Source organism: Cystoisospora suis, assembly GCF_002600585.1.
Source record: "Cystoisospora suis strain Wien I chromosome Unknown contig_1458, whole genome shotgun sequence".
Classification (NCBI taxonomy): domain Eukaryota; phylum Apicomplexa; class Conoidasida; order Eucoccidiorida; family Sarcocystidae; genus Cystoisospora; species Cystoisospora suis.
This window is the reverse complement of record NW_027154258.1, coordinates 17,314-35,107: the sequence shown is the minus strand read 5'-3', so window position 1 is coordinate 35,107 and position 17,794 is coordinate 17,314. Positions and strand designations below refer to the sequence as shown.

Sequence of the window (17,794 nt, the reverse complement as noted above, 5' to 3'; positions counted from 1 at the left end):
TGCAGCGTCTCAGAGGAAGAGATTAACAAGTCATTCTCTTCTGTAAAGAAGGAACGAGTCAGCTCGCTTGCGTGTAACCTATCCACTCTGCGTGTGTGACTGCAAGTCGTCGCGACGAACGCCAGGTGTTCCCTCCGCAGCAATCAGGAAAAACGGGCGAACCGCGGCGGTTGCTGATCGTGTTGGGCGTGAAGGAGCCCACGCCTACCTCGGGTTACTCCGCGAACTGGAGTTTCACGGAGATACTGTGAACGAGTTCTCTTGTTCTTTCTTATTGCTCTCCTGTGATGAGACTCGGTGTTCTGTCGAAACGGATTCCCAACGATCACGTGTGGTGACCTGGTGTATGTAGGCACTACAACTACCACAACGTCTTTCGAGTCTTTTTTAGAGAAAGCATTACTCTGGTCCGGTCTCTGCCATCGCTCCGGTTGTTACCGTTCTAGCGGCTCCGTCATTTGAGACGTGGCCTGCGGATTTCTTCGCCGCGGCGGCCTCCGCTGCCTACGTCGCCCGTCGCGTATCCTAACCTCCCTGCTGCTACTTGCTCCTTGTGCTTGAAGCGTGCCTTGTGACACTCACTTATTTGAGAGCAGGCGCAGCGACCTATTGAGGACATTTCATTTGTACACTTACCTCCGAGCGGACGGATGACGAACGGCTGTTGCCACGCACAACTGGAGATCGCGGCCTCCTTGCCCCCTTGCGCCACCAACAAGGAGGCCGCGCGGAGATGCCTCGTACGAGTGTCCTCGTTGCAGGCACGTCGCAGAGTTATGGAGCCTAGCATTATGGTTCCCGAGATGCTCCTGCCACCGCTGGCAGCCCGAGAGTTCATGGTCCGGACTCCTGCAACACAAGCAGAAGCCAGCGCTTGCTGATTGCCTGCATTCTTGCTTGCTCGGCCGTTGGGTTCGACGCTTGGGTGACACGCTCGCAACACCAAACAATCCTCGCAGCCGTAGCTGGATCAGCGCATCCACAACCTGCTTGCTGCGCCCGCTGAGACTCGGCGTTGCCACCCGGGGGGTGTCGCTGTGAGGAGCTCTCACGGTGTGGTGGTCTATGGCCAGGTCTGAAACTTTTCGTGTGCGCTCCATGCATACCGTAACACCCAGCCAGGCACACAGAGTAACATACCACTCCTCAACCAGAACTATCAGCGCCCCGCAACTTCCACTTGAAGCACCCACGACCCACCGCGAAAACGCGCCAGACCCGTTACAAGCACTGCGTCGGCGTTCAACATGCAAGAAGTCCAACTCCTTCACCGGAGGCCTGTTTGGTGAAAAGTATATGTATCGCGAGTATGTTATGCCCGTGAAAGCGACAGTGTTCAGTAGGCTAGTAAACAGCCGCTGAGCCGCAGTCACGCCGTCGTAAAGAGTTAGGAGCAGTGCGTATAGCTGACAGTGTGGAAACATTGGTGGTCACGCCACTTCGAAAGTCGGACTCTACACTTCAGTGGAAGCCAGCGATCTGGGAAGCTTGCGCAGGCTCGGAGCGCATCGACAACGTGCAGTGCTGACTCCGTGTCTATGTCTCTCTTGCAACAGCTGTTTGTGCCGCTACCAGAAGCCATTGCCGCAGTTCGCGGCCCTGGCCACACCCCCTGTCTTACCCCTACTTGCTGTATACCGGACAGCACAGTATACAGCGGCGGAGGACGGTCATATCTGGCAATCTTTCACCCCGGCACACATGGGGGGGGAACGGACGTCGTAGACGGGAAGTGGAACACCGCTGCTGTCCTCGCCCACGGTATCACTGATTCTGTGCCGACTGCCGATTCCCGTCAAATGACTCCCGGTCGTACGAGGAAACTCTTCAGGAGTAGCTGAATTAACAGCCTTTTTTCTGTGAAGCACAATCTTCAACTTCTACAATGATGGGTCGCCCTTCGCGATGACTGGTGTATCGAGCGCGCTTATCCCTAACGTAAAGTCACCCAACTGCCGAGGTGGTACCAGGAGAATCACATACTAGCCACGCAAGGTGAAGCATGATGACGCGCATTTGCTTCAAGAAGCCCTCATGGTCTCTCTTCTGGTGCGCTCGGATCACGCGGCATCAGACGACGGGAGAAGGCTGCAGGCTCCTCCGGGGGTAAGAGGAGCTCCGGCGTCACCGGAAGTAGTTCATGCAACTCAAATTAATTCGTGCCAGAGTCCCCCTTTTATGACAGCGTCTTCTGCAAGAGACAAGAAGACGGCATGTCTACCATCTTGTCGTGTCAGATTGCCTTGTCGAGTGAATGATGTATCACTGGATACCGTCGAAGTCCATGCGGTGTGCAGCATTCCCGTATCTTACAGATCGATCCCGTCGCTCTGGTGCAGTTGGCTTGCCTGTCCGTGTTGCTGGTAGAATAACGATGTCTTGAGTCAGCGTTGTCCTGGCATGTCCTGCGAATTGGCCGTTACTGATTTTTCGTTGAGATTCCAGGCAAGTTGCCTGAGTGGCTGGTCTCCTTATATTGTGAGAGAGTGTTGTAGTGAGGAGTTTTTCTTTCATTTCTCGATTCTGACTCCACTTCACCCCAGCTGTCTTTCGATGATGACCACTCTGTAAGCGGGTTACAAATCCTGTGTATCAGCGGCGGCAAGTCTTTCTTGTTGGTTTCAAGCACTAGAATTTTACGCACCCCTCTTCAGGAGTCGAGTTCCTACAAAGCTTGCCGACACGGCAAAGGCGGTTATGCCGCCTGCTTGTTCTGCCAAATATCTTGACTACCCGCCTTCACTGTTTCAGGTCAGCCTGCCGTCGGTGCTGCTGTGAGCACACGTTCGGGGCTGTTTTGCTGTCCTGAGTCCCCCCGGCCGGCCAGTTAGCCGCACAACGGACTACTCACATTACGCGGAACATTCCAACTACAACTTCAAGGTCTTCAAGGAGACGTGGCTTCTAACATTCAGGAGACAGAGATACTCCGTGCACTCTGTGTGCGTCTGGCCTACAGTCTACCCCTCTCAATATATCGTCTTCACAAACTCTCCCTTATCGTGTTCTTTCGCGTGATCGTTAGTACCGGCCAACCGCATGACGAGAAAAAGAAAAAGGAGACAGGGAGAGAACGATGTCGGCGCTGCCTCTTTACACGGCGTAGAAGACTAAGGGGAAGGACGCTGCAGAGGAAATTGTGTCTAATTTAGTCGTGAGGCAACAGGCACCAAGGTGTGTGAGAGTATCATTTATGATGAGTATTCGTCAGGCCAAAGAGTCTCAGGAATGTCGTCATATCACCAAGAAAGGCAGGTGTCCACGAAGCTAAGAAAGGGGAAGAGAGAAGAAAACAAACAACACGGTCTAAGAGAGACCGAGTCTTTTCTTTCTCCTTGCGCCCCACTCTCGCGGTTCTTCGTTCTCCCTTCTCTCTCATTGGAACGGACTGTCCTCGCTCCACCCCCGTCGAAGCGATTTCTTTGGGTGGGCTGTCTGCCTGTCGCAGCGCTTCCATGTCTTCTGTTTCTACCTCTTAAAATCCTCCAAAGATGTGAGGAGAGTTGCGAATGAATGACATGTGTGACTGGCACGTTTTTGTAGACCTACTACAATGATACGTCTCTATCACTCTTTTAGTCATCCATGCTTTCAGTTACCTGTCTCTCGCCTCTCTTCCGCTAGTTATTGTTTCTCTTTTCTTCTTCTTCTTTCTTTCGTAGAGGTGCTCCTCGTTTCTCGTGCAACGGTGGTCGTTTCATCAGCATTGGGGAGACGGGGGTTCGGCATCGTGTCTCCTTTCTCTGATACTTCCCGCCTCGTGTCCTCTTTCTACTCTCCATCCACAGAAACAAACGACAACAATATCAGGTGGCTAACTGAATCCTCTTCACCATCGTTTCTACCCTTCTCGAATACCAGCTCTTCTCCTTCTCATTCTTCTCCTTCCTCATCTCTTTCTTCTACTCGTCTGTCTTCTGGTCTTACATCTTCTTTACTTCCTTGTTCTTCCTCTCCATCATCATGCAGTCCCTTTTCTCCCTTTCCACGCCATCGCAGCATTCTTTCTGTCTCGGAGCGAGGTATTTCTCCTTGTTTCGGGCGCGCAGCATCTTGGAGACGTCTGTCGCAGCCATCTGTCGGCTCTGCACATGGTAGGAAGGAGAAGAGAGATACAGGAATACCCATACTGAAGACGAGAGCGGACCATGCAAGAGGACGTGAAAGCAGTCTTTGTTTCAGAAGGTCAAGAGGAAAAAGAAGACAGGCAGAAGGAGTTAGACAAAGGCGCAGTTGTTTCTTGAAATTCTTCCCCGCTGTACTTCTCTCATCGCTACGATGTGGAAAGAAGAGGAAATGTGGGGGGGGCTCCACTAACTCTCTCCCTTTCTCTGTATCTGCTTCTTTTTCTTCTTCCTCTCTCTATATGCCTTCGTCCGACGATGCTACTGCCTCCTCACTCTTACTGTCATCGTTGTGTTCTTCCTCCTCTCTTTTCTCTTCTTCTCTTCTTCCGTCTTTGGTCATCTCTCCTGGAAGCGAGAGAGATGAAGAGTACACGGGTGTGAACATAAGAGAGATATCAGCAAATCCTTTTATATTCTCTCTTCTCTCTTCTCGTCTTCTTGCGCCTCACACTTCCTCAGTATCATCGCTGTTCTCCTCTCCGTCTTCTCCAGTACAAGCATCAAGGCAAGATTCTTCTGATCGAACTCGTGACGCATGTCAAGAAAGAGGGTGTCTGAACTATCAGAACGCCTCGAGCGTAGACCACTGGAAAGCTAGATGCGATGAAGAATACCCCTTTTCGCATGTTGGGAGGAGCGAGAGAGGAGATATCACTGAGGTATCTTCATCCCGTTCTCGTCGCCGCCACCACCACTACTTCGTAGAAGCACGACAAGAAGCGAAAGAGCCACAGCATGTGGGTGACTCAAGGAAAGCGACAGAAACAGCATTTGACCGGTCTCTCATTCAGAATTATTCTGAATGTGTTTCTCAAGTGTTGCTAGAAGAAGAAAAGATCAACTCGTCTATCACTAGGCAACTCTCGGCCTGGGGTGAAGAGGGTACTCAGAATGACGAGAGAGAGACAGTGACAACGATGAGCAGTGGAAGTGGCTGCGAGGAGGGTTATGAGAGGAGTAGCAATAAAAAGACACTCCAAGAGGACGCCATCCATCAGGTAGTCTCTCTCGAAGATCACTCAGACAATCCCGAGACGTCGAGCTCAGAAGGATGGAGGAAAAAAGGTACTCGCAAAGAACATGAAGACTTCAAACACAGAGTCAAAGATTCTGTAGAGAAGCCACTGCTACAATCGCCATACAGGGATCATGACAGGGAAGTACATGGAGAAAGGGGATGGAGAAAACATGCCACAAAAGACAAAGAGTCATGGAGAGGAGGCTTAAGTAGGAAGAAAAGGGCCCCCCTGGAAAGCGTCTTATCAGCCTCAGCTGCTTCCTTTCCGTCGTCACCTTTCTCATGTGCACCACGAAGAGGTAGACAGAGAGAACAAGAAGGTTTGAGTTGTTTCACACCAAGTAGATTTCTTATGTCCTCTTTCCATGCGACTCACAGGCTCTCACAGCAAGATGATCTCACGAGGAAAGAGGCTGCGCAGAGGCTTTACGCATCAGGAGGTGACGGAGCGAGAGGAGGTGAAGAGCCTGAAGAAAACAAAGACTTTGAGGAACGGTCCAAATGGTTGGGGGGAGATAAAAACGACGACAAGTGTAGCGGAAGAAGTAGGGGTCCAAATACGGCTGAAAATGACGCGGGTGTGCAAGGAGAAAGAGATGAGAATGCCAGGAGGAGCTCACAGAGAGAAGGGAGTCAACACGCTCGTGAGGAAGGCATGTATGCTAGCGTCACCGCTAGGGATAGGAGAGAAACACCAGTAACAACTGTAACGCGAGAGCCGACGTTCAACGACTGTGCACATGCAGCAGGTGAGATGCCCTCTTTCCTTAATCGACAAAGGACGTGATGGTGAAAAGATTTCAAGACCTCTACATTGCTAACATGTCTGGATCAGTACCTCTGCCTCCTGGCTCTTTGCATATCGTCTCTTCGGTACGCCCCGAGAAATGTATTATTGTCATACTGGCGGCTGACAGTCAGCCCCCTCCTGGATACGTGGCCTGGTTTTGTATTATTTATATGTATGCATGTATGCACGAATGTGTAATGAATATATCTAATGTATCGCAGCACTCGGGAGCCCCTCTCTGCTGCCTCTGTTCTCTGGATCAAATGGCGGGCATTCGTCTGTTACCCGAGTTTTCTCTTCTCATGAAGTCCAAGCCTTCTTTTTCAATATCCTTCCACACGAAAGCGGCAGATTTACATCATCTCTTATTGGGGGCGTTTCTTCCTTTGTCAAACATATATATCCATATTTATACAGATACATAGATACATAAGTATATATATATATATATATATACATACATACATGTATATCTCTCTCTATATATGGATACTTATCTAGACATGAGATCAAACGACTGCAGTCATTATATGTTGTGTAGGTATTTTTGGGATTTTTCTTTTTACCAGCATGCAGCATTCTCATTCGGGGTCTTCTGTCTTCTTCAAGGCGATCCTCTTCTGCCCCTCTATCTCTTTCTTGCCGTGCCCGTGCGGTCCGGGCTCTACTTCTCATGGCTACAACGACTTCTCTACCATCTCGACCGCCTGTCGTTTCGAAGGATTTCTTTCGTCTCCTCTCATCTCTCCATGGAGGCGCCGTATATGATGATAGAAAGACAGATTCTTTCACGGAAGCTTCTTACGAAGTCCATAGTAGTAAAACGAGCTCTATAGAGGAAAGATCAAGCACGAAGAATAAGGAAAGGGACGACACTCTGGATTCGAGTGTGTGCATATCTCCTGTTGCTGGTGTAGCTACGCGAGCCCCTGCATCTCCATCGTCACTATCGTCATCATCATCATCCTCGTTTTTACTTGGTCATATGGTACGAGAGGGTATCTTTACAGCTTTAGTTTCTCTTCTTTTTCACAGTCTAGACAACGAAGACTCCACAGGACAGAAGAGAAGGTATCCAGGCAATCATACAACCAAAGATTCGTCTCCCAGGGGAAGTAGTCCTAGTAGTAGTCCATGGCGGAGATGGATGTGGGGGGTAGGGGGGGGAGAGACGAGACAGGACTTGCGGGACAACGAAGCAAAGTTAGAGAAGAAGGAGCAGAAATCAAGAATGATACGGTACGGAGATGGGAAAGAAGATCATACCTCTTGTCCGTTTTGTAGTAGGGGGAAGAACAAGTTCCCAGTTGAAGACGGAAAGGAAGTTTATATCATGCGCCAAGCTCAACTGGACGCGCTGAAACTTCTTGGGATTCTTCTTGTCTATACAAGTGAAGGGCGCGAGAAAGCTCGTGCCACAGGAGGTCTACGAGAGATTCTCGTACGGTTGACTGAAAGAGAGGGAGAGGAAGAAAGAGAAGAAGAAGAAAAGATGATCGTTTCACCTCAGGAGAAGTGCGGGGTTGGAATCAAGGAAGGAAGAACGAGTTATGGAGAAGAAAAGACCGAAGAGACAGCAGAAGAAGAGGAAGGCGATGATAATAAGGATGATGGCGATCAAGACCATAAGGATAGGGGGGTTACCCTAAGTGGTAGGACAGATGGTCATAGCCCACATAGTCAACTAGAGACACGAGATGAATCAATACAACAACATGATCAGAGCACTTCGTCTTCTTCTTCTGTTGAAGTAAGAAATGGAGAAAAGGAGATCCCACCCCGGGAAACATTGGCTACTACTATTTCGAGTGTTTCTACTCCTTCATCGTCGTCCCTCTTCAGTTCGTCTTCTTCTTCTCCCGCCTCTATTCTCTCCTCTCTTGAGAGACAACAAGGCGGACAGGGAAGAGTAGACGTTCAACGAAACGATGGAGAAGAAGAAGAATGCCTTTCATCGAGAAAAGGATCTCTACCACACACAACTCCCAGTAACAAGGAAGGCCCATGTATTTCCTCAGGGGGAGAAAAACTTCACAAAAGAGAAGAAGAGACAGATGATGAACAAGAGACGGCAGTCCCTACTGATACAGAAAATTCGACAACAGGGCCCTTGCTAGAAGAAACAAGACATCTTCATGACTCCAAGAATTCACGTACTTCTCAAGACTCTGTAGTGAAGATAGAGTTGGCCAGGGAGATGAAAGAAGAGATAAAAAGTGAGAGAAAGCTAGGAAATCAAACCGAGATGGTCTCGAAAGGCGGGAGAGGGTTAGGTGAGACAGTAGTCGGAAAGACAGATGAAGCCAGCTGGAAAGAGAAAGAAGAAGAGTTGAGAAGTGAACATGATGAGGAGGTTCAAAACAAAGATAGCTCATTCCATCGTGAGACCGACGGTATGCCAAGTGCAGGCCATGAAGATGAAAGAGAAGAAGCTGAAGGAGACGAAGATGAAAGAAGGGAAGACGAAGGAGAAGAAGATGAAGGGAGAGAATCTGGACGGGCTACCCAGTTCGGAGCAAAGGAAATTCCAAGCTCCGAGAAAGAAAAGATTTTTGAGGAAGAGGGAAGGCTACGGGGAGAGACGCGGAAAGAAGGCCTACACTCAAAGACAACAGAGACGGATGATGAGACAGAGACTGAGAGGAAGATGACGTCGAATGAGTTATCAGGGAGAATAGAGGAAGACGACGAGAAGAAATTATCTTCGTACAATAATGGAGGACTTCATGATAACGAGGAACCAAACCCCCCGATACATACAGAGAAGGAGGAGGAGAAGAAGGGAAAGGGAGAAGAAGAAGAGAAGAAAGAGCGGAATGACAAGGAAACATGTCATGATCATCATCGATCTCCCCCAGAAGGGGAAGAAGGGCTGGAAGAGATTGGGAGAAAAGAAGAAAGCGTCAAGGCCTCATTTACCCATGGAGGAGATGTCCATGCGAGCGAATCTCAAGAAGAAAGTTCATCATGGGATAGCAGAGGTCTTATGATGACGAAGAACTCCATCCAGACACATAGTAAAGGTGAAGAAGAGGAAGAAGTGAGGGGGCATGGAGATTCTCTCACTTCGCCCAAGATATGTGGCGGAAATTCAACGCAGCACTTTTCATCTAGTAGGGAGGAGAGAGCACCTCCCTGTCATAGACATGAAGATCCTCGATCTCTTGCTCGTATCATTCTTCGCCTCCTCGACTTGAAAGCAGAGGAACAGTCATCACTCTGTCTATTCCTTGAGAATGAGGAGAGACCACGACTTCGTAGAGAATTTCTTGACAGGAGATTACAAAGAAGAGATAGCAAAAAGGAAGGTGAGTACGAACTTCCCGTAGAGAACATCTCTGCTCGCTCCTCCTCCTTGAAGCGGCTGAAGCGCCCTCCGGAAACGGACGCCCTGGGGAAAGAAGGAGGAGACGTTTTGAGAGAGTCGTCACGACATGTTTTAACCCATTACCAACAGAAGGAGAAGAAGAATGATGAGATACATGAAGATGCCTCATCTCCTCCTTCCTCTTTCTCTTCTTCTTTTTCCTTCTTTTCTCGCGACTCGAAGGGGTGGACCCAGTCAGCTGCATCGCTCTTATCGTGGATGTTCAAGAAGAACTCGTGTATAAGTCGTTTCCTAAAGAAGAAGAAAGACACTTCGGTGGATGAGAAAGGACATGGAAAGGGAGGTTCAGACATAGAGCAAGAGAAGGAAAAAGAAGCAGATAGACGGAGAGAGAAAGCATCAAGAAGATACAAGACAAAACCTCGCTTTCTGTGGCTCCCTGTCCTTCTTTCTCCTAATGCACGTATCTCAACAGACTCCATTCTATCTGCTCTCGGAAGCCTAGAGCCTCATGGAGATGTGATCGAGCGTCTGAAAGCTGCCATGCGGATGAAGGACAGAACGGAAGGAGGAGAAGGAAAAGGAGGAGAGTATCATGAGAGAAACAAGCGAGAGAATACGAGGGCAGAGAAAACAAGGACCCTTCTGATTGATGAGCGAGGTGATAGACCACGAGAAACGGTAGAAGAAGAATATCAAGAGAGGGGGAGAAATGATCGTGAGGAGAGCATGAGAGATAAGAACGTAAGACAAGAAAAAAGAGATCGAGAGATTTCCAAGGCATGTCAAGAGGGCGGTGAGAGGGAGGGTCTTGAAGAAGTAGAGGAAGGAGAACCTAGGCGGCCTGAGAAGAGAGCTCACAATACACCTGATAGCAACTTCCATGAGGGAGCAGACACGTGTCTGAGAGGACTGAACATAGAAACGAGGAAGAAGAAAGAGGAGGAAGATGCTGTCAACAAAGAATATGAAGGGGAGAGAGAAGACACAAAAGAAGAAGAGAATACGGATACAAATCCTTGTTCTTTCCAAAAGCAGAAAGAGGAAGAGCCAGACAAGAACGTGGGCAAGAGTCGATCTTTGCAGAAGAAGATACTCGATGGGACAGATGTGGAGACGGAGGAAAAGGAAAGAAAGAGCGGAGAAAAGGAGGAAGAGCTCGACGAGTCATCTCGTCTTAAGATAGCAGGGGTTACGCACGACACACCACCTGCGACTGTGGCTAATAATAAGCAAGATGGAGCTGACGATGATTCTTCTTCTTCTTCTTCTTCTTTAGAAGTTCCCTCTCCCTCAGCTCACCTAAGATATTCTTCCAAAGAGACAGATCTTCATCATCACCATACAGGTATACAGAGAGACACTAAGAGAGAAGCGTCAGAGGCTAAAAAAAGAAATTTCGCTCCAAGGCCTCACAGTCTCGATCATGAAGAGAATAGCGGGGCAATGGATCAGAGAGGAGACACGAGACAACACCACATAGGCAGTAAGACAACAAGCGGAGTGAAGTGGTCTTCAGTTTATTCTCAAGAGGAAGAAGAAGAAAAGTTGAGAGACTTTCTCAAGACTGAGCTTTCTAAGGCAAGCTTGTATGTCTCAGAGCTCCGAGATGGAGAGGTAGTGATTGAAGAAGGAGAGAGAAGAAATTTGAAAGGAAAAGGAACAGCAGTAGGCGGTTCTACGGGAGAATGGGCACTCTTAGGTGTATACCTTCGACCTGATGATGAAGAAGAAGAGAATGATGTCGAAGACAAAACCAACGTCGATGCAAACGGATCGGTTTCCTTTCCGTATTCTCTGACTTCTTCTGTTTCTCCGTCTCTTAGTTCTCGTACCTCAATCTCCACCTCCTCTTCATCTTCTCTTCGTTCCTCTTTCTCTCCCTTTGGGTCATCTTCTTATACTGCTCTTTCCTCCCCTGTTGATATCTTGATTCTATTAAGAGGCCCGGGTTTGTCCTCAGCCCTTTCACGAAGCTCTAGTGATCTGTCTATGTTTCCCGATAGTCAGGAAATAAAGACAGGTACACCAGGGTTAAATGTGAAGCCAGTGAGAGAGGAGAAGGCGACTTCAAAGAGCATGAGAGGCACAGCCTTTTCATCTGTCAAACCTTCTGATCTGAAGGCAGCAGGGTATCGCATGTTACTTGAAGCAACTCAATCAAGCCACGCTTGGGTTCGAACCCACGCACTCTGTACTATTCTAGATGTCCTCTGTAAGAGTAGTCCTCATGAGAGTCTTACAGCTGATGCTTTCTCTGAGGCTGCGCTAGCCCTGAAAATTTCTATAGAGAAAGACGACACTCATGTCTCTCATGAGAGTATTCGAGGAAGGAAGATGAAGGAAGGCCATCGTCATGCAGATTTACCAGGTGACGAGGACCCGTCTACTAGGATGTACGAGAGAAGCCCGACATCGAAAGTGATTCTAGAGAAGGATGGAAGAAGAGAGATAGAAGAAGGAGATGACGGACGTCCCGAGGAAAAGGAAAGATTTAAGGCTGCTGATATAAGGATTCCATCTCGTCGTCATTATGAAGTTCATGGAGCAGACGAGTCGACATCTCAAATGAAAGGTCGATTTGCGTTAGTCGATCTATTAGCCGATGCCTTAGTCGCTCCTTATCAAACTACACAGAGACTGAAGGCAGAGGAACGGAGAAGAATGCCGGAAACGATGATGTCTGAAGAAGCGAATAGCCTTTCTTTTCAGAAAAAACTACACGAAGAGAATCACCTAAATTACACGGGCCTTTCTCACATAAGAAACAAGGAGAATACAGGAAAAGAAGACGAGGAAGGTGAGGCTGAACTATACGTGAGGAAGAATCCCATGTATCCAAGTGAAGATTCTTCTCTTGTTAAAGGTGAGACAGCGGCTCTAGAGATTTTCTACCGAATCTGCTTACTTTCGGATTCCTGGGTAGAAGACGTCTTACAACGTCATATAGGTCTTTACTTTGCCCTTCAAACTGTGTCTGAGAAACTGAAAGAAAACCACAACGCGACGTCTTCGACTCTATCATCATTACCCCCTCACGCGAGTGTACATACACCAGAGACCTTCCCTCCTCAACCTTTTCTCTCTTGTTCTTCGTCTCCGTCACCACCTTCCCTTCGACATGGACGGGCCAACAAGAGAATCGCTAGACGTCTCCGTCTTGTGGAAATCTTGAAAGCAGCGTTAGGTTTCCAAGATCTAAGAGATTCTTCTTACATGCATGCCGTCAACAGCCCGTTGTATGCTCTATCACCGGAATCTTTTGGGACAAGAAAGGAGGATCAACAAAGAAGAGAAAGGAGGAGAAGAAGAGGTTTAAGAATTCTGTCCTTTGATGGAGGAGGAACAAGAGGTGTTTTGAGTTTAGCTCTTTTGAAGATTCTTATGAATCGTCTGAGTCAAAAGGGGGGAAGACAGAATGGCATTCGTCATGTCTATGAAGAGTTTGATCTGATCTGTGGGACATCAACAGGAGGAGTTCTTGCTATTCTCTTAGGACTTGAACGTGCCACGGTAGCTGAGACAGAAAGACTGTATGATCTTCTTATCCGTGAAATCTTTGTTAAAGATTCTCCTGCTGTTACAGCGGCTCGTTTGGTCCTTCGACAGGCTGCCTATGATGAACGAGCATGGGAAGAAATTCTTGAAAGAGCATGGGGCCATACAAAGATGATCGATTTTGCTGGAGACCCGACATGCCCGAAGGTTTTCTGTCTTAGTACCATTGCGACGCCAAATCCAACAGATGTGATGGTATGGAGAAACTATAACTATCCTGTCGGACTAGTTAAGGTCCCTACGACGAGGAAATCTTTGACCAGCTGCTGTAGAGAAGAGGGGGGGAACAAGGCGCATGAAGGAGTCGAAGAGAATCAAGATGATCACGAGGCGATAGAAGATACATGGGACAGAAGACAGCGGAGTAAGAGAGAAGGACGAGGTGGGGGCAGTAGCAGGAGTCAAGAAGGGGAAGGAGGATTGAAAGGGTGGATGCGTAGATGCTTCTTAGGAAGAAAAGAAGAACAAGAAGAAAGAATAAGTGACGCTCCTAGAAGACAAGAAGGAATCAATGAAAGAAAACTTAATCAACAGTGTGGCCGTCGAACGAATGCACCTTCATCTTCTTCCTTTCTCAATTCTTCAGCAAATTCACGCCTTAGAACAACAACAGGATCGACCCGCCGTTCCTCTAGATCATCTCGCTCATTACTCTCGTCTTCAACTTTTCTTCCTTTCCGCCGAATCTTTCAGTTTTTCTTCCCTTCAACATCCCGTTCACCGTCACCATCGTCATCCTCTCCTGCGACTATTTCTTCGTCTCATTCTCCATTGTCTTGTTCATCACCTCATTCTCTGTCAAGACGTTCTTCTTCATCTTTTCTTCTTCTTCCGTCGACAAAAGGGTCACGCCATGCTGGTTCGTTTCGCGTCGCAGTCAAAGATGCTTTACGAGCTACCACAGCTGCCCCTGGCTATTTCGCAGGCATTCGGCTTGACGATCGGCCTTATTCCGATGGCGCCCTTCTAGCGAACAACCCAACTGCTGTAGCTATAGCTGAAGCACGTGCTTTATATGGTGATGATATGCCTATAGATCTTGTCGTCAGTATAGGTACAGGCAAACTACCTTCTTTCCCTTTTACATCCATGAAGAGAAACAGAAACAGACAAGATCAAAGGAATAGAAGAGCTGTCTACCTTGATGGAGATGAAGCAGAGAGACTACATGGAGAAGATGAAAATTTCGTTTCTAAGACAGCTCAAGAGTTACGAAAGAAAGATCTCAAAGAGAAAAACGATGAAGGAGCTTATGTGAGCCACTTGAATAGTGACGGTAGTACTCCTACTACTAATGCTAGCAGTAGTGGGAGTGGAGCTTTATCGTTACTAGGATTAGGAGGGTGGGAGACACTCTTAAGTCAGCTAGCTAACTGTGCGACGAATACAGAAGCTATCCATGGTGTTTTAACTGAGCTGTTAGATGAAGGAACGTATTTTCGATTCAATCCTGAAGTCTCAGGAGACTGGCCTATAGATGAAACCAGTATAGAGAAACTCGAGAAACTCAAGCAAGTGGCTAAGGAATACTTTGAAGATCCAAGAAATGAAAGAAGACTGATGCAGGTCGTTGAGAAACTTTCCAACAGGGGGGAGAAAGAGGAAGAAAGCAAAAGAAGATGGCGCCCAGAAGAAGATGAAGACGAAGATGCATCTAGTCTAGAGGGAGAAGAAGAAGAAGATCATGGTGTGAGGAAGGAAGAAGAAGAGGTACATGGTGACCAGAGAGGAAGAGAGGGAGGAGGAGAAGAAGAAGAATGTCGCCACCCGGGACATAGAGCGAAGGATCGTCAGAAGCCGCAGAGGTGGGATAAGGATAGTTGTCGTACCAGGGGATGTGATAGTGAAGGTGAACGTTATAGAAAAGAAGATCAAGGCGGAGAAGAACAGCGCTACCAGTTTTCAAGACTGTTCTTCATAAACACTGTGAAAAGATTCTCTCTGTGGACAAAGAGGAGAGTGGGTCACATTCTTCATTTTCTTCCTTCCTCTTTAGAAAAACGGGGTGACGGTGGTTTTAATCATTCGAAGCTTTATCAAAGAGAATGTGTCCTGAAGAAATCCACAGGTGATCGAAATGAGAAAGAGAAAGACTTTCGTCGTCCATCTTGTATAGACAATCCTGCAGTCCCCGTCGATAAGGCGTCAAGAGGGGAAGTACAACAACACCAACAAGGCGGAGAAAGCATCGAATCATCGACAATCGAGATGATAAACAAAGAGACAGGAGAGAAGGAAGAGTTCTCATCTGTCTTTCGTGGTGCTCTCTCAGAGTCTCTTCCTCTATCGGACCATACATCTTCTCAAGGTCAACTTGCGTCGCCTTCCTCCTCTTCTCCAGATAGTGTGGTCGTTTCAGAGAGGAAATCTTCATCTTTCATTGCACTTCGACTACCTTTTCTTTCCTCGTTCAAGTCGAGTTCATCAACTTCTTCTGCCGATCTTTCTTCCTGTACTTCTAACTCTTCCCTTCCTTCAAGTCGCCAAGATTCTTCCTGCTTAACGACGCCTTCAACATCTTCGGCTGTCTCGGCGGCCTTAGCGAGAATAGGGACAGCAGCGTGTAGAAATAAACAGCCTAGGCGTTCTCTATGGGCGTGGTTCTCGAGTATTAGCCGGAGAAAGAAAAGAAAACGAGGTGTACAGACAAAGTTTAGAGGGGAAACAGATCGTCACATAGGTGAAGAAGGTATCCTAGATCTTTTGTTTGCATATCCGACTTCTCCTCTAGAGTTTTCAATGAATGAAGTTTCAGAGGAAAACACATCACCCTTGTCAGAGTTCGAGACGAAGAAGAAGGAGCAGAGTCTATCACAGAATCCGTATCAAGGTATGGCTCGGCAGACAGATCCTTCTTCTAAAGAAAGAGAAACTTCCTCTTTTCGTGGTGGTGGTTTTCATGAAAGGAAAGAAGAGCTTGGAGAAGATTCCAGAAACGACGTTTCAAGAGATCGATCATCTAATGGTCCTCATGATGAAGAAGAAGTTCTTGCGCCTGCTACGGGTGTAAGAGTTGTGCTTCAGACGATTCACGCTCACCTGCAGGCTGAGAACTCAGAGAAGGAGAAGGACGAGTGAAGGAAGGTATAGTAGTGGACGAGCATGGAAAGATTCGGCATGGGTAGGGGGGGATGCAGGTGTATGTACACCACACGTGAAGTGTTGCTTGAGACATCCCAATCTTTAGACCAGGGAAGAAGGAAAAGTAAAGGTCGAGAGACGTCCATGAGTGCAGTTCTATTTACTAATATCTGAAGACGGACAGGTACACTTTCTTTCTTTTCATGAAGAAAGAAACTTGAAGAATACGGCATTGTACACAATTACGTCAGTACAGTGTCTCTACACCCAGTTCGGTATGATGTACGTTTTCTTCTTTCCTCTTTCCTTCTTCTTTTGTCCTCCTTCTCTTCGTTCTCCCTTTCGATAGAATGCAGTTGTTCAGCTCGTGAGAACTTCCCTTTCTTCATCGTCTCTTTCCAGTGTTTCCCTAGGTTTGTGAAGTAATACATACACTTTGTCCGTGTATATGCATCTTTTCATGATCTTCTGAAACCAAAACAAGTAATCACAGTGTCTACGTCGATGAGACTTCTCGTAAGTCTATCTCCGGTGTAGGTACACCGCAAATGGAAGTACGGTGATCTCCTTTGCCACGCAGCGACTGACATACCCTAGCCTGGACATTTGTACGTGCGAAATCAAGAGAAAAAGAGAAAAAAATCCGAGAAACGAGTGTGAAGAGAGCCCACTCGCTAAAGACAAGGTGACCCTTACCTCTCGCCTGCAGTTAACAGGAGAACGTAAGACCTTCTTATGGCCTCTTTGTCCTATTTCATTCTGAGAGAATATAGAAGAAGGAGACGTCTCACGACTTACCCCAAAGAACAACTACCAAGAGCGACGTGATGTTTTGCTACTGAACCTCTGTCTCTGGTCGGTAGTGGAGGTGTTTTGTAAATGTGGCATGCGAGGAGACAGGAGTCTCTTTCTTGTGTTTGACAGAGAGGTGCTCTACGTCGCTTTTTATCAGAAACTCATGGGTAAAGAGAGGAAGAGAGGGCGAGAATAGACCACTACAAAAGCGAGTGTGAGGTTGTATGGAATTGACGGGATGCGCGTAAACCTTTTTTACTTACCTACCCAACTGTCTTGGACAAACGATAGGACGGGCAGGTGTATGTGTGTCCTGAGCATCTTAGGGTGCTTTGAGTGTGTATGTACATGTACATATATACGTGGTTCTATATGTGTATGAGTAAATGGCGAATGAAGAGCAGACATCATTACCGTTGGTGAGATAGCGCCGTGCCCGAGATCAGGAATTCGTTCTTTCAAGCGAAGCGGAGAAGAAAGAAGCGTTGTGTTTTCTGGCTTCTCTTCTTTTCCACTCTATGTAGGTAGATTGTGTCTCTCATTCATGTCTGTCTATCTCTAGAGATCGTATCATCAGTAGACTCGATGTCATTTTTTATTTCTTCGAGCCATGATTGCGCAGATTTCCCTCTGCCAGGGTGGGTTTCTGCTGCAGCAGAGGGATGGTGACAGATTCTTCTCAATCTGTCTGTTGGGAAGAGACAGATAGAAAGACAGAGGTGTTGTCTCTTGAGTGCTAAGAAGACTCTACCAAGTGTAGCTTCACGTTTGGAAAGCTATAGAACTGATAGGCGAGCTGCAGAGGAGAACAGACTTATATATATATAAAAGCAAAGGAGAATTTTTATGCGCTATCGTGCTTTGCTTCCTGTCCTCTAAAAGCACTTGTATAGATCGCTGGCTCAGAATTGAAAGATAGAAAGGAAGAATAAACTCCCTTCAGTACGTGATCGAGTCGACTTCTGTTGACTTCCTCTTCGCCCCCTTAAGAGCTTCATGAGAGCCAAGAACAAAAGTGAAGAAGTTCACCGAGACAACTGGAAAGAACCAAGAGATCACTAGAAAGCGCAAAGATTCAAGGCAAAGAGAGATAGAAT

General features: G+C 47.4%; 1 protein-coding gene across 1 annotated transcript; it reads left to right on the top strand.

The window, feature by feature from the left end:
* The first annotated feature begins 1,784 nt into the window (after window positions 1–1,784).
* Window positions 1,785–17,400, top strand: CSUI_003328 (patatin family protein). The gene is made up of 2 exons (XM_068063526.1): window positions 1,785–5,894; window positions 6,505–17,400. Exons 1-2 carry the CDS (start codon window positions 3,554–3,556, stop codon window positions 15,897–15,899), a joined length of 11,736 nt encoding a protein of 3,911 aa, XP_067924499.1. The 5' UTR covers window positions 1,785–3,553; the 3' UTR covers window positions 15,900–17,400.
* Window positions 17,401–17,794: the final 394 nt, after the last annotated feature.

Bases quoted from the DNA above. Each gene is read 5' to 3' on its own strand.
- CSUI_003328 (XM_068063526.1), top strand. From the start codon at position 3,554: ATGATACGTCTCTATCACTCTTTTAGTCATCCATGCTTTCAGTTACCT. The intron at 5,895-6,504 runs GTGAGATGCCCT...TCTTTTTACCAG, and splicing joins CGACTGTGCACATGCAGCAG to CATGCAGCATTCTCATTCGG.